Source organism: Gymnoscopelus braueri (genome assembly GCF_963280865.1).
Source record: "Gymnoscopelus braueri genome assembly, chromosome: 12".
Classification (NCBI taxonomy): domain Eukaryota; kingdom Metazoa; phylum Chordata; class Actinopteri; order Myctophiformes; family Myctophidae; genus Gymnoscopelus; species Gymnoscopelus braueri.
Window position 1 is genome coordinate 45,558,622 of NC_137614.1, and position 16,649 is coordinate 45,575,270.

The 16,649-nt window shown below is 41.9% G+C and overlaps 1 protein-coding gene across 1 annotated transcript in view; it reads left to right on the plus strand.

Moving 5' to 3' along the window:
- Window positions 1-13,295, plus strand: part of rbm38 (RNA binding motif protein 38) — a 26,138-nt gene extending 12,843 nt beyond the window's left edge. The window contains exon 4 of the mRNA XM_080444783.1: window positions 12,614-13,295. Coding sequence (XP_080300909.1) covers window positions 12,614-13,100 — 487 coding nt within the window. The 3' untranslated portion in view covers window positions 13,101-13,295. The remainder of the gene's footprint in view (window positions 1-12,613) is intronic.
- Window positions 13,296-16,649: the final 3,354 nt, after the last annotated feature.

A 16,649-nucleotide genomic window follows, 5' to 3' on the forward strand; every position in this document is an offset into this window, starting at 1 on the left:
GTCTATGAATGAGTGAAGGATGTGTGAGTGATGTGTCTCACAGAGGATGGACTCTTTAAGCACAAGGAGGTGATTTCATAGTCTCTGCTTTCAGGACAATTTATAGATGACCCCAAAAAGGGACAATATTTAATCTGACATGAAAAGACAGTAAGACACACACACACACACACTGTATTATACATATTAATAGGGCTGTCACGTTTAAGTTGACAATTAAGTGTCACTCAAATAATTGCGATTAACGATTTCCTTAAAATTGCACTGGGCAGATATGACAAATAACTTAAATATACAAAGAACTTATTGACATAATGAATAATTCTATTCATTTAAATAATTGCAGAAATAGCTGATCTACAAGCTTACAACGTGTCACAAAAGTGACGCGTTGTAAGCTTGTAGATCTGCTATTTCTGCAATTATTTAAATTTTTTTATATTTGAAAAGTTGTGAAAATGTTTCACATGGAAACGATTATGACGATTATGCAAAAATAATTGCAATTATCTCAAATAATTGCGACTGTGACAGGCCTAACTATTAATGCGTACATACTGTATATATATATAAAACGAATAGAACCAGTTATTGTTGAAACAGCAGGAAGTTCAAATGGCCAGTAAAGTGAGGAATCTTCCAGGCATGTGGTCAGCACATTATTTGGGAGGCCTAGGCCTCCCAAATAATGTGCTGATAAGCCTGTCCTAGGCCACCAGCCTGTCCTAGGCAACATACTGTGTAAAGTGACATGCTTTAGTCTGCTGAGGTACAGAGTACATTTATCTGTCTGGATGGAGGACTGAAGTAGAAGCATTTAAAATCAGCCACTAGGTCCTTTGTCTCTCTCCTCTCATCCTCCTCCTCCTTAACCTTTGTCGTCACGGCTGTAGGGGACTCGTCGTCATCGCCTCGGGGGGCTGGAGGCAGGGGGCTTACATGTGCCATTGTCCTTTGCTTGTTGGACACACGCCCATTGTAAACAACGTAACAAACACCAACAATGCACTGTTCTGTCTGCTGTTTTGGCATATTTGTTTTTAAAGCCAGGAGTGGATGAACCGCTTGAGCCTGGCTTGTATACTTCATCGTACCACAAATAGCGGAAATAGCCGATCTACAAGCTCAGCAATCGTGACGCATCGCGATGTGTTGTGAGCTTTGTAAATAAGATTGGCTATTTTCGCTACCAAAAATAAAATCTAATAAAGAAATAGATGTAATTGTAATTATGTTAGTAGCATGCCAGGCAGGACAGGTCCACCCAACAGCAAGATGGCAGACAGGGCAGATGCCAGGATGCTGACAGAGAAGTGAGAGTTACAGTGAGAAGTGAGAGCTGTGAGAAACGACAACTTTTTTTTAAACGTTTGCTGTCCTTTTGAAGAGAGAGTGAAGGAAGGCAGTGGCTGGGTGTGTGGTGGTGTGTTTCTGTGGGTGGAGGGTGGAGGAGTATTTCCTGTTGAAACACTGGTGGGGGTGGGGGGGGGGATAAGAGGCCCAGTTGATGCAGACTTCCACCTGCTTGTAGCTGGTGAAGCCTTTTGTTCAGGTGCTAGAAACAGTGTGGCATTTGTGAGGCATAAAGCAGTGGTTCTCATATAATTGTGTGGCCCCCATCAGAATCTTTTTTTGCCAGGGACCCCCCCCACACAAGACTTGTGTGGGGGGGGTCCCACACTTGTGAGCTTGTAGATGGGCTGTTTCCTGTAGGTGGTTAAACACATTTTGATGCTTTATTAACAAATTGTGCTGAAAACCACCTCAAGGACCCCTGGGGGTCCGCCCGGACCCCTCTTTGAGAACCACGGGCATAAATCACTGGAGAGAGTACATGTCCTTTATCAATAGCTTCTGCGGTTGATGCCAGTGGTTTAAAGTAACTAAGTATGTTGATGTATTTTTACTTTACTGGAGTATTTCCAATTTTCTATACTTTTACTTCTACTCCACTACATCTCAGAGGCAAATATTATACTTTTACTCCACTACAATTATTTAAAAATGTTAATTACTAGTTACTTTGTAGATTTAGATTATTTTTACAAAACATACATACCACTTCAGCCCTATATATACTTTGGCTATTTGAAAATAGCCGATCTACAAGCTCACAACTTGTCGCGATGTGACACGTTGTGAGCTTGTAGATCTGCTATTTTCAAAGGATTTTATACATGTGGAAACTTGCGAAATTTAGACATTCTGCATAATGAGTACTTTTACTTTTGGTACTCCAAGTATATTTTGATGCCAATACGTTTGTACTTTACTCAAGTACATTTTGAATACCAGACCTTTACTTGTAACAGAGTATTTCTACATTGGTGGTATTGCTACTTTTACCAAAGTAAAAAATGTGAGTACTTCTTCCACCACTGGTTGATGCCATGATGTCACCTGGACGTGTTCATCATCTTCTACCATTTTCATTCTGGCTTTGAGGTTTCTTTTATAAAACTAAAATTCACACTCAGTCCATTTCCTAGAAATGATGGCTCTGTCTTTGTGCCTCCTTTGTCTTTCCTCTCTCTCAATTGAGGGCTTTAGAGAGCCAGCTGTTTGTCTCTTTACCCAGGGACCCAATTAGTCAAAGCCATTCTATAGGCGCCCCAATTATCAAATGTTGAGGGATAGGGGTGGGGGAGGGGGTACATACAGGATATAATGGTAAGAATAAGAAAAATCTACTTCTTGGCTAAGAGGCTTCTTGAAAACCTCAAGGATCTCTGTTGCTTTGCATTCTGTACGGCAAGCTTCTCTCTGAGGGCTGTGTTTATAATGTGTACATTATCACTAGAACCACTGCTCAGATCTCACAGGCACCACCCCCAAAGTGCCACCCTAAAGTGCCACCCTAAAGTACCACCCTAAAGTACCACCCTAAAGTACCACCCTAAAGTACCACCCTAAAGTACCACCCCAAAGTACCACCCCAAAGTACCACCCTAAAGTACCACCCTAAAGTACCACCCTAAAGTACCACCCCAAAGTACCACCCTAAAGTACCACCCCAAAGTACCACCCTAAAGTACCATCCCAAAGGGAACAACCAAACTGGTTCCAGACCAGCAGTCTGGATAGCAGACTGAAATAGAGCGAAGCGTTTAAAATATGCCACTAGGTCTTTGGTCTTTTAATAGAACTCAAAGCCCCTGTGATTTTTCTCTTGCAAAGATTAAAATCTGTAGATTAAGAAGATGCAGTGATATTCTACAGCAGTGTTTTTCAACCTGTGGGTCGGGACCCTCCGGGGGGTCCCCCACATGATAAAAAAAGAAATTAAATGAAAAAAGACCATAGCTGTATTAAAAGTAATTAACAAGGGGCGTCAGCTGGCCTAGCGGTCCAGGCACATACCACATACCTGGTAATCCAGCTTGACAGCGTGTCGCGGGTTCGACTCCCAATCCCGACGGCCTTTGCTGTATGTCACCCCCCTATCTCTCTCCCCATTTCCTGTCAAAATAAAGGCATAAAAAGCCAAAAACATATATTCAAAAACATATCTTTAAAAAAAAGGCAACAAACTATACTATAAAAACTGGTCATTGGCTAAAATAGTCAAATTATATAAGAAAGAGGCAAAAAGTGTGAATATAGTTCACAATATTTATCTCCTAACAGGAACCGAGTCAAAGTAAAGGCATTAGTTAAAAAATATTGTGAAAATAGCTGAACTACAGTACAAGCTCACAACGCCTCGCGCTGCGAGGCATTTGGCCAATTTGTTATTAAAAAGGTCTTAAAAGTCATTAAATTGTAACTTGTCCAAAATAGATGCATAGATACCCTACACGTATACTGAATGTTGGTTTGTTGACTGTCGAGTGAGAAAACAATGTTGCACATTAAGCTAATCATCTGGGGACACCCCCAAAGTCATTTGGGGACCCCCAGTTTGGGAACCAATGCTGTATGGTGTGTGTGTGTGTGTGTGTGTGTGTGTGTGTGTGTGTGTGTGTCTGTCGTGTGTTTCTCTCTGACTGACTGACTGACTGATTCACCCACCCTCCTCACTGGAAGGAACTATTAAAAGCAGCCCTCTCCTCTCCTGAGGCAGGAGGGATATGAAGGCTGATCCTTCACCTCTCCAACATCCTGTGCTTGTCACTCACTCTCTCATCCGGGGAGTCTTGACCTCAGCCTCCATTCAGACTGTATTGAAGGCATTGTCCCAAAGCATTGTCCAATATATCGGACCCACACATCGTAACGGCAGATTTAGTTTCCCCTCACAAACGTTCTCTCTCACAAAGAGAGAGAAGAGGAGAGGAGACGAGAGGATAGGAAGGGACCAGTGGTGGAAAGTAACTAAGTACATGTACTTAAGTACTGTACTTAAGTACAATTTTGAGGTATTTGTACTTTACTTGAGTATTTCCAATTTCCAATACCTTTACTTCTACTCCACTACATCTCAGAGGCAAATATTGTACTTTTACTCCACTACGTTTACTTGAAAACTTTAGTCACTAGTTACTTTTCAGATATAAACTATGATATTATGAAACATACATTAACCACTTTAGCCCTATTTCATACCTAGGCTATTTGAAAATAGCCGATCTACAAGCTCACAACGCGTCGCATCGCGTTGTGAGCTTGTAGATCTGCTATTTTCAAATATTTAGTCATTTTACTTTTGGTACTTTAAGTACATTTTGATGCCAATACTTTTGTACTTTTACTCAAGTACATTTTGAATTCTGGACTTTTACTTGTAACAGAGTATTTTTATATTGCAGTATTGGTACTTTTACTTAAGTAAAGAATTTGAGTACTTTTTCCACCACTGGAAGGGACAGAGGAGAGGAAGGGAGAGAGGAGAGAGGAGGGGAGAGGAAGGGAGAGAGGAGAGGAGAGAGGAAGGGAGAGAAGAGAAGAGAGGAGAGGAGAGTGGTATTCAGTGGAGGTTATTGTGCTCTCGTGGGTCTATCATAATCATACACCCACGCAGCTGTTCCAATTAACCCTGCTGTGCTCGTCTCCACAACATCCTTTTGTGAGATGTCATCTGTAGCACTGGTTTTATATCCTCCATGTTTTTGTGTTACTGTGTGTGTGTGTGTGTGTGTGTGTGTGTGTGTGTGTGTGTGTGTGTGTGTGTGTGTGTGTGTGTGTGTGTGTGTGTGTGTGTGTGTGTGTGTGTGCGTGCGTGCGTGCGCGCGCGCGCGCGTGTGCGTGCGTGCGTGCGTGCGTGCGTGTGTGTGTGTGTGTGTGCGTGTGTGCGTGTGTGCATTTATGCATGCATACAGCACTTACTGCCAATTTATTCTTTACTTTGCCTTTTAGCGTGCGTGCGTGCGTGCGTGCGTGCGTCTGTCTGTCTGTCTGTCTGTCTGTCTGTCTGTCTGTCTGTCTGTCTGTCTGTCTGTCTGTCTGTCTGTCTGTCTGTCTGTCTGTCTGTTTGTGAGCCTGTCTGTCTATGAGCCTGTCTGTCTGTCTGTGAGCCTGTCTGTCTATGAGCCTGTCTGTCTATGAGCCTGTCTGTCTGTCTGTCTGTCTGTCTGTCTGTCTGTCTGTCTGTCTGTGTGCCTGACAGCCAATGATGATGCCAGGCACGGAGAGGAAAGGGAAGGCTCCGTTCTGGTACAATGACATTGTCACATTGGATCAGTCAGTCAGTCAGCCTGGTGCAGAGCACACAGCCATGGGGACGATGACACTGCACTTGTGCTGTGAGCGAGCGACGGAAGAGGAGCCATGGTTTAGACCGCTTGTCAGAAGGAGCACGAGCTTGTAGATCGGCTGTTGTGAGCGTAGTATGTAAAAAAAAAAGTGGCCCCCCCTTATCTGTTGCCCTACTTTTAGGTCGACTCTGAGGATGTTACTGTTAGTTATCCTTAATGGAAGACCTCTGTAAAATGTGAGTCTTACGCTGAATAATTCAGTGAGTGTGAGTGTGCGCGTGCGCGTGCATCCGTGCATGCATGCATACACAAAAAGGTGTGACGAATAGGCCGCAAGAAAAAGCCAGTGTTTGAAATGTAAACAACACCTGATCCCGCTGTGGTTCCTCTATTTGGGGGGTAAACATGAACTCTGAACCCCATGCACACACAGCAGTTACCACTGTGCTCCATTTACTTTCAGTCAGTCAGTTCAGTAGCAAGGTCAGTGGTGGGCTAACGAACATACTGTAACCTGTGCACTGCAGTGTGTAAGTACAAGCAGCAGATCCTGGGGGAGAGCAGTATGTCATACTGGTGCACGCTCTGTTGTTTTTGCTTAAGTGTGGCGTAACCTAGTTCTTGTGATCTGATCTGTGTTGTTGCTGCCAGATGTAAGCAAGGCAGTTCAGGTTGAGCGGGCAGCCTTAGGCAAGGGCATGAGAGGAGAGGAGTCTGCTTGATTTATACTTAGAGCACCGGAAATAGCCGATCCACAAGCTCACAACGCGTTGCGCGAGCTTGTAGATCGGCTATTCTTGGCACCCAACTGAGAATAAACAGTCTCAGTCTCACAGCTCTGATGCCGTACCTTACTGTACCTTTGGTTTGGTTGGCCATGTGTGTGTATGTGTGGGCGGGTGTGTGTGAGTTTGGTGAGAGAGAGAGACAGAGAGAGAGACTCAGTTAAATATTCATTGCTCAATATTTCAGAAAGTGAAGCTCTAGTTATACGCACATCGACAGTCGCACCGGTTTAATTCAGACATTTTCATGGAACATTTAAGAAATATCAAATCATAACTTGCTCTTTTGTGTCCTAAGATCGTTTAGAACTATTTGCCAGCTATATTGTTTTATCAGTTAGCGTTACGTATTTAAATGTGCTAAAGCTTGAAAGAAAGAAAGAAAGAGTTTTCGGCATCGCGATATGGTGTGTGATAATTAATCTTATACACCAGGGAGAAATCTATTTTAAGTCATCTAGCAGTGGTGGTGATAAGTGCTATTTAAATGAGAGGGTGCCCTGTTTAAGAGTGGATCAGTGTGTAAATAGCTTCACGTGTGTGTGCGTGCGTGTGTGTGTGTGTGTGTGTGTGTGTGTGTGTGTGTGTGTGTGTGTGTGTGTGTGTGTGTGTGTGTGTGTGTGTGTGTGTGTGTGTGTGTGTGTGTGTGTGTGTGTGTGTGTGTGTGTGTGCGCGCGTGCGCGCGCGCGTGCTCGCGCAGCAGTAACATCTGATATGTATACAGTGGTGGAAGAAGTACAATAGAAAATAACGCAAAAGTATTAACAGCTATTGTTTATCAAATCAAATAAAAAAGAACTAATTTCTTTTTTTCTTCATATGAACATACAGGTCAGCTTGCGTAGTACAGTAAAATACAAAACAATTCTCATGTCGTCATGTCTCACTGGCTACTCAGTCCTATAGTCCCAAGAACCCAGAATAAACAACACCACGTTGGTGACTTTTTCATTCATGGTCAGTGGCAAGAGTAACTTGATTACCTTAAGAATATGACAATAAAATGACTTAGGGACTTCATGTGGTTGTTGGGAACTTTTATTGTATCCTGATCCCGTTTGTTGAACTTGCACAGACATGGACAACTCTGCAAGAGATTAGGCAACTATATGCTTGTTGGTCATTTTACTGGAAATACAGATCAGGTTTTCAGCCAAATGTAAACATGACAAACAGTATTATTTCCCTAGTTTACCAAAGTAACTCGTCACACCGGTACATGGTGCAGTGGGGTCGTTCTTCATGACCAGTTTGGCTTCACACAAATCCAGATCCAACTTTGACACACAATGATCAGGAAATCCATATAGTATTTGAGCCCTGTAATCACAGAGTCAAAGGTAGGCTAAGTGATATTTTTTGGGGTTAAAACGAAAAGCAGTTTGTTAAAAAAAGGTTAAAGCTCTATATTCTTATAGTAATCATTGCTATAGAGTGTTTGTTCAGATTCGTTGTAAACAGAAAATACATTTTCAGCTGGCTTGCCTATTTCAGCCAAACGGGAGAGAGTACCCATTTATCAGCTTCATTTTTATAGTTTTATAGTCCAATTTTCTCTCAGTCTGCTCATTTCATTGTGTCATCACTTCCAATTTCACGTGTTTACACTGTATCCTAGTAGGAGTTCTCTCTCCTGATTGGATCAGATTGGCATCCCAATGCATTTTCTGTTTACTAAAGAGCTGGAGAGACAGTGACACCCCTGTTACTGAACAAACACTGTCAGAATAGAGAGCTATTTAACACTTATTTTATTGCACCTTTAACATTAGACAATGTAATGGCTTCTCACTTCACAAGTGAATCAATTGCCTTTAACTGGTGGTACTCACGAATCACAGCAGTGTACACCATACTCGCGGCAGCTACAGCTTATGCAGTCACTGGCCCTCCATGTGGAGCCTACTGCATGCCATCCATGCTCCTCATCATGACAATGAGTGCCTACTGTATGGATACATAGGGAAATTAACTATCTCGTGTGTGTGTGTGTTTGTGTGTGTGTTTGTGTGTGTGTGTGTGTGTGTGTGTGTGTGTGTGTGTGTGTGTGTGTGTGTGTGTGTGTGTGCGTGCGTGCGTGCGTGCGTGCGTGCGTGCGTGCGTGCGTGCGTGCGTGCGTGCGTGCGTGCGTGCGTGCGTGCGTGCGTGCGTGCGTGCGTGCGTGCGTGCGTGCGTGCGTGCGTGCGTGCGTGCGTGCGTGCGTGCGTGCGTGCGTGCGTGCGCGTGGTGTGTGTGACTGGTCGTGTGTAATCTTTTTTTACTTTGTTACAGAATACGATATTGTAGTGTCTGCAATGTATTTACCTGGCTTCGTGGGATCTACATAGCACGAAGCATGTATCACTGAAGGCAGGGCACATAACAGTAAAGCTAGAACCAGGTGTTTCTTCACAGCAAAAAGAAAAAGAGAGAGTTTGAGTACGTTTAAATGTGCCGGCTTTAATGAATCTGGATGTATTTATTTGCGTCCTCTTTACCTTATGTTATGCTGACATTGTTAATCAGAACGCACACTGACAACATTGGCGTGCGTGATAAATAATAAATAGATCCTAATACAAAAGAAAGAAACATCTGTAGTCATCTTTCATTAGATAAACTACAACTAAAAATGACTATATTCACATGTATCCAAGTAAAACAAAACTCACCATGGTGGCAGCTGAGTGGGACCAATAGTTGTCTTCTTATGTGAATATGTTGTGCTTGATGTGTACTTGCCTCTGTTTTATAACTAGTGAGTCCTTACGGACTTTGGAATGAAATAAAGGGAGGGGGGCTGTTACCGTAAATCTTCAATGAAACTCAGAGTCATTTCCAAAAAAAGAGTGAGGTCACCGAATATGATGAAACAATCAGGTTTAATGGGAGCTCCCATGAGTCCTTGTTTAGACACAGGGCCATGAATAGGCCAAATAGACTTAAATAACCCAAAGAGACAGAAACCTGTCCTCACAGAGGGGACTCGCATGAAGCTGTCTAATAGCACATTACAGCCGGAATAAAGGCTTACATTTTTGTGAAATATTATACATTTTAGTTTTTTACCATTATAGGACTCATACTATGTCCATGTGTTGTAGAGAGCGAATATAATGGTCATTTCAATTTACGTTACCGTATTTTCCGCACTATAAGGCGCACCGTCAGTGCGCCTTATAGTGCGGATGCGCCTTATAGTGCGGATGCGCCTTATAATCCGATGCGCCTTATATATGTATCAATATTGGTTCCCTTGGTTTCCGCACTATAAGCCGCACCGTCAGTGCGCCTTATAGTGCGGATGCGCCTTATAATGCGGTGCGCCCTATATATGAAAATAATACATTTATTGAAGGTGCGCCTTATACTCAGATGCGCCTTATAGTGCGGAAAATACGGTACATTTATTGTGTTAAATGTAGTATCATGTCATTACCAAGCTATTATTTATCAAATCAAATGAAAAATAACACATTTCTGATCTCTACAATCCTTTTTTTATTTTCTTCACACAAACATACAGGTCAGCTTGCGTAGTACGGTAAAAATACAAAACAATTCTCATGTCATCAGCATTTCAAGTTGTCTCACTGGCTACTCAGTCCTATAGTCCCAAGAAAAAGGACGGGCGCCCAGAGTAAGCCACACCATGTTTGTGACTTTTTCATTCATGGTTAATAGCAAGAGTAACTTGATTACGTTAAGAATATAACAATACAATGACTTAGGGACTTCATGTGGTTGTTGGGAACTTTTATTGTATCCTGATCCCGTTTGCTGAACTTGCACAGACATGGACAACTCTGCAAGAGATTAGGCAACTCTATGCTTGTTGGTCATTTTACTGGAAATAAAGATCAGGTGTCAATGTAAACCTGACAAACATAACAGTATTATTTCCCTACTCCAAACAACCTGGTCACACCGGTGCATGGTGCTGTGGGGTCGTTCTTCATGTACAGTTTGGTTTTACACTCATTCAGATCCAACCTTGACACACAATGATCAGGAAATCCACCTAGTGTTGCATACCTGTAATTACAGAGTTAAAGGTAAAGTGATATTTTTGGGGTTAAAGCTCTATATTCTTATAGTAATCATTGCTATAGAGTGTTTGTTCAGATTTGTTGTAAACAGAAAATACATTTTCAGCTGGCTTGCCTATTTCAGCCAAACAGGAGAGAGTACCCATTTATCAGATTCATTTTTATAGTTGTTCTAGTTCCAATTTTCTCTTCTCATTATATTGTGTCATCACTTCCAATTTCACGTGTTTACCCTGTATCCTTTATGAGTTCTCTCTCCTGATTGGATCAAATCGGTATCCCAATGCATTTTCTGTTTACTAAAGAGCTGGCGAGACAGGGACACCCCTGTTACTGAACAAACACTCTATATAGCAATGATTACTATCAGAATATAGAAATATTTAACGCTTATTTTATTTAACATTAGAAAATGTAATGGCTTCTCACTTCACAAGTGAATCAATTGCCTTTAACTGGTGGTACTTACGCGTAACAGCACTGTGCACCATCCTTCCCGCAGACACAGTCCAGGCACTGACTGGTCCTCCATTCAGAGCCTACTGCATGCCATGTTCCATCCACCTCATCATGACAATGAGTGCTACCTATGGATACGGAATAAATGCAAATCAACTCTCTCTCTCTCTCTCTCTCTCTCTAGTATGTGTGTGTGTGTGTGTGTGTGTGTGTGTGTGTGTGTGTGTGTGTGTGTGTGTGTGTGTGTGCGTGTGCGTGTGTGTTATCTTTTTTACTTTGTTACAGAATACAATTGTTGTGGCAGCAGTGGCTGTTATGTTGGTTTTACCTTCCTTCATGGGCTTTCCAAAGCATGCAGCGTGTATCACTGAAGGCAGGGCACATGACAGTAAAGCTAGAAGAACCAAGTATTTCTTCACAGGAAAAAGAAAAATACAGTTTTAATAAACTGACTTTGATGAATCAGGATATTTTGTATAAATAGATCATAATAGATCATGTAGTAATCTTTCATTAGATAAACTACAACAAAAAATTACTATATTTATATGTATCTAAGTCAAACAAAACTCACCATGGTGGCAGCTGAATGGGACCAATGGTTGTCTCCTTATGTGAATATGTTGTACTTGATGTGTACTTGCCTCTGGTTTATAACTAGTGAACCTCACAGACTTTGGAATTAAATAAAGGTGGGGGGGGGGCTGTTACCGTAAATCTTCAATGAAACTCAGAGTCATTTCCAAAAAAGAGAAATGGGCTTTGGACTCGTCCTAAGTCCATATGTCATGTAAGCGAATGTAATGGCAATTTACTTTACATTTATTGTGTTCATTGTAGTAGCATGTCATTACCAAGCTATTATTAAGTTAAACAATTGCTTATTTCTGATCTCTACAATCCCTTTTTTTTATAATTGTTTTCATATGAACATACTTGGGTAGTACAGTCAAATACAATATATCTCATTTCCTCTCCATTTCCTGATCATTCTAGAGACTAAGAAATATTATATAAGAAATCTCTTCCCTTAATGCTCTGAGTTTGACCCTTGACCCCATTTTCATCTCTTTTTTTGGATTTATGATATTATGTTCTGTTTCTCCTATTTGTTTTACTCATGGTAAATAGCTCTGCATAAAAGCATGAAATGTTTTATCGCTCCACATTTATCATTCTGTAGGATGTGAAGTGGTGTGTGGGTACGTGTGTGCGTGCGCGTTTGTGCTTAAGAGACCTGAAGCCGATTCTACATGTCTCCTAAATCTCAACAGTTTTCTGAAAAACGTATGTTTCTATATCAGCGGTGCTCAATCTTTTTCATGTCAAGGACCCCCAGAATTATATGTTTTTGGCCACGGACCCCCATCAAAATATTTTGTTCCAGGGACCCCCGAGAAGCAAAGATTTGAGTTAAAAATGTTCGCTTTAAAAATATATATATTCCGAAGATTTGCACACATTTTCACGATTTTTCAAAAATAGCAGATCTACAAGCTCGTAGCGCGGCACTCGGTGCCGCGCTATGAGCTTGTAGATCTGCTATTTTTGAATAGCCCAAAGTGTAAAATGCTTTTTAGCTCAAATCTAAAAAATGACACAGTTCCAGGTCTTAATGGGTTAATGCGTGTGTGTGTGTGTGTGTGTGTGTGTGTGTGATACCGTGTAACGCATAGCGCTAACGTTCTTTTTGTCGTGTTCTTCCCAGGTTGGCCCAGCAGTACGCCCAGCAGTACGCCCAACAGTACGCCCAAGCCCAGCAGTACGCCGCGGCCCAGCAGTACGTTTACCCGCAGGCGTTCCTCCAGCCCAGCCTGATGCTACAACAGTCCCAGCTCGGCCCCGCCGCCGCGGCAGCGGCAGCGACGGCAGCGCTCGCCTCCCCCTACAGCGTGGACTACGGCTCGGCCTACAGCCACTACGCCGGCATGGTGGCGGAACAACAGCAGCAGCAGCAGCAGCAGCAGCAGCAGCAGTACCCGTACTCCCCCTCGCCGTCGCCCTCCGCCGGCTACATCAGCTACAGCTTCTCCCCCGCCCCCCCGGGACCCCCCGCTGTCGCGGCGCCCCCGACCCCTCCGACCCCCGTCCACCACGCTTCCCTGGCTCAGCTCAGCGCCGCCTCTGCGCCGCCCCCCCCCGCCGCCGCCTACCTCCACTACCCTCTGCAACACCAGCCCGACCGCATGCAGTGAGTGAGCGCCCCCTCGGTGACTTGAGCCCCCCCTCGGTGACTTGATCAAAATGGAACTGTGTGGGCGCCATGACCCTGTGACATCATCTGAATGAGACAGTTTAAATCCCGGGAGAGAGAGTGTTACGTAATCAAAAGGGCTTTTTAGAAAGCACTCTCATTCCTGTTTTTTTTTTCTTTTAACCCATTAAGACCTGGAACGCATCTGTGTCACTTTTAGATTTCTTTAGGCTATTCAAAAATAGCAGATCTACAAGCTCGTAGCGCGGCACCGAGTGCCGCGCTACGAGCTTGTAGATCTGCTATTTTTGAAAAATCGTGAAAATAATATTTTTCAGATTTTTTTTCAAAAAACTGTTGGGATTTAGAAAATATTTTAAAAAATCGCCTCAGGTCTTAAAGGGTTAAATATACAGTATACAGTATGTTGTTGTGGTAGATATTAACCACATAAAGCCTGGCGTCCCTATTTTGGGCAAGTTATTATAGGCCAAAATTCTCAAAAACAGCCTATAGGCCTAATATACTTAATCTATGCCCTGTCGTACGCCGGTGTTGTGCAGCGAAAATAGCCAATCTACAAGCTCACGACATCGTCGCCATGCAACGCGTTGTGAGCTTGTAGATCAGCCATTTCCATCATACGACGGTGCCAGGCTTAAGTGGTTAATGTGAACGATAGGTCGCCGCCGTTGGATGCTTTTTTTCATGAGCGGTGATAAGACGTTGGAAGGTTGAACAATTCAGAATTGTTTGGGGATCTCGCTGCTAGTCCCTCGACCCTCCAAACTGAGAATGGGGTTCAGAAGGCTGCCTGCTGGAGAGTGGGGTGGATTCTATCTGTCTGACTTGATGCTGAAGTGAACGCTGGATATCCAGCCAAGCCGAGAGTCGGTTCTTTCTTCCAGGAGCACAGATCCTGTGACCCGTTCTTATAGGATCACCTTTCTAGCCATGGTCTTAGAATCCTCTGCGGTTCAATGTTTAATGTTTTTGTTATTTTACTATACCTGTACTTGTATCTTGAATGAACAAAAAAACAACAAAACTAGAGAACATTTCTAGACATCTCTTTCTGACTGTCCAATCCCACCTTTACTCCTTTTTATGTACTGCTGGTAAGTTATTACATAATGATAATCACAGTTGAACTAAATATGCAATTATGATTACATACAGTAGAAGGACTAAATATGCAATTATGACGAATATACAATAGAATGACCATGAATAAGGTAGGCAACACTGTAATGTTCTTTTTGTATTGTCACTCGTGGAGAAACTCTTCATTATATTTTACCCGAAAATCGTGGCGCAAACCGATGGACTTCTTACAACCTGGGTTTGGTCCTGGAATATTTTGAATGGTGATACTTCATTACAATATAATTACAGATAAAAACCTGTTCTGTGTGTATGTGTAATTGTGTATGCTGACAACTACACAAACAGAAGCACAATGTAGGCTTATATGCACAAACTGTGCATGCATTTCAGCGTGTGTGTGCGTGTGTGTGTGTGTGTGTGTGTGTGTGTGTGTGTGTGTGTGTGTGTGTGTGTGTGTGTGTGCGTGTGCGTGTGCGTGTGAGACAGAGAGAGATGCAGTACACCCCAGTGCCAGGATCTATTCAAGCCTATTGTGTTAGTGAGTTGTTCCATTGTCCGTCCCAGCTGCAGAAAAAAGAGAGCTGCTAATAGGAATCAAGCAGTTTATTTGTACCGCTATAGTTCTTTACAACAAAGCCATACAGTAAATGCAGACAGAATATGCAAAATAAAACATATTTCTAAGTAAATAAAGTGTTGTAATTGTTGTGTTTTAACGTGCATTATAAATGGACACAAATATAAATGTCCTGCCCCTGCGTGCATGCAGCGTACAGCAGACACACACCAGATATGTGCACTGCTGTTTAAAAATGGAGGTGCAGATTCCTTTTATGTGCACATTTTGTACTGGCCCAACAACAAAAAGTGGAAATGTTTTATTCATTCACTAAAGTTACTGTACATCTAACCACAGACAGTATCCTTAGTATCATGGTGTCAGGATACAAAATATTCAATTAATATTTAATTAAACACATTTTTGATTGGTACTCAAAAAGAATAAAGTATGTCAAATTTTGTACTTGAATAGCAGATCTACAAGCTCACATAATGTTGTGCGGCTATTTTCAAATAGCCTATGTATGTAGGGTTAGGGTTAAGTGGTGAAACTCATTTTGATGCTACAGTATATTAAATAATTTGGCTGGGAACCACCTCAAGGACCTCTGAGGGTCCCCGGACCCCACTTTGAGAACCACTGCCATAGAGGGCCGTTCCCGAGGCACCTTCAAGCAGCAGTTAGTTAGACCATATCGCTTGTATAGAGAGATTTAAATTGAATTCATTCATTTGTTTATTTTTTCTCCTACTTTAACTATTATTAAAACAATTATTAAATGAGGCTATTATTATTACTATTAGTATCATCAAGAAGTATCATACATTTTTAGTATTAATAATCTATTGTATTTGTGAAGTAATCCAGGGACTCATACTACATATGGTTCAGTAGATGGCGGTATGCTCCTAAAAGCAAGGCAAATTGCCCTACAGCATAGGTTTGTGTCAATTTGCTTTCCCCGGGTCACTCAGCTCAAAAGACAAAACAGAATGCAGTTCACAAGTATGGGGCTCAGCCTATAATTGATCATTAATTTGATATTCATGCAATGAGTGTACAATGGTATTTTCCCAACCTTAATTCAGCTAATTGGCTGCTGAAGAAGTCTAAACATAATATATTTTTTGTTTTTAATGTTTATTTTTTTCTTTTCTTTTTACCCCTGGGCACTGTGAGTGTTGTACATGGTCTGTGTAGATTTGTATAACCGGGTGGGATGTGTAGTGGGTGGGAAGGATGAATGTGGTGCTATGTACTGTCAAGGATAAAAATACAAATAAATCAATACAAATATTGAACATACACTTAATTCAGCTAATCAAAGTCGAGCTGTTGTCATAATACAGCACTGTTTGAGAAACTACTGTATTTTAACTTATAGTCACCTTCCACAGTGAGTACATCAAAAGTACTTTTATTAAACAAGTATATTTCTGGTTAATTAAAAGTGCTAACGTTTTGGTCATCTAAAACTAAGAAATGACAGGTATGAAATTAAATAAGATTACTAAGGCTAACTAAACATATCTCTGTTTAAGGGGTCATCGCCATGCTGGCTTGGTGGCCATTTCTGTAAAAAAAAAAAGATTTGCGATTGGACATACAAATGAGCAGACAATTAATATTACCAGAACCAGAAACGCATACAGAGCTATAGCCTTAAATGATTTTTTTACAAGTCTGTAACTCTGAGTGTGCACAAATGTCATAAATATTCTGAAGAAAACCTGGAGACTGACTGATTAAGTAATTGGGTCTTATGATCAAAATGACAACATTATAATGTTATGTAAAAACCAAAAAAAATTAAATGTGCCATGGACAAGGCCACTCGTTTCCCTTTAAATGTCCATTGCCGCATTGACAATGCATTGGGCG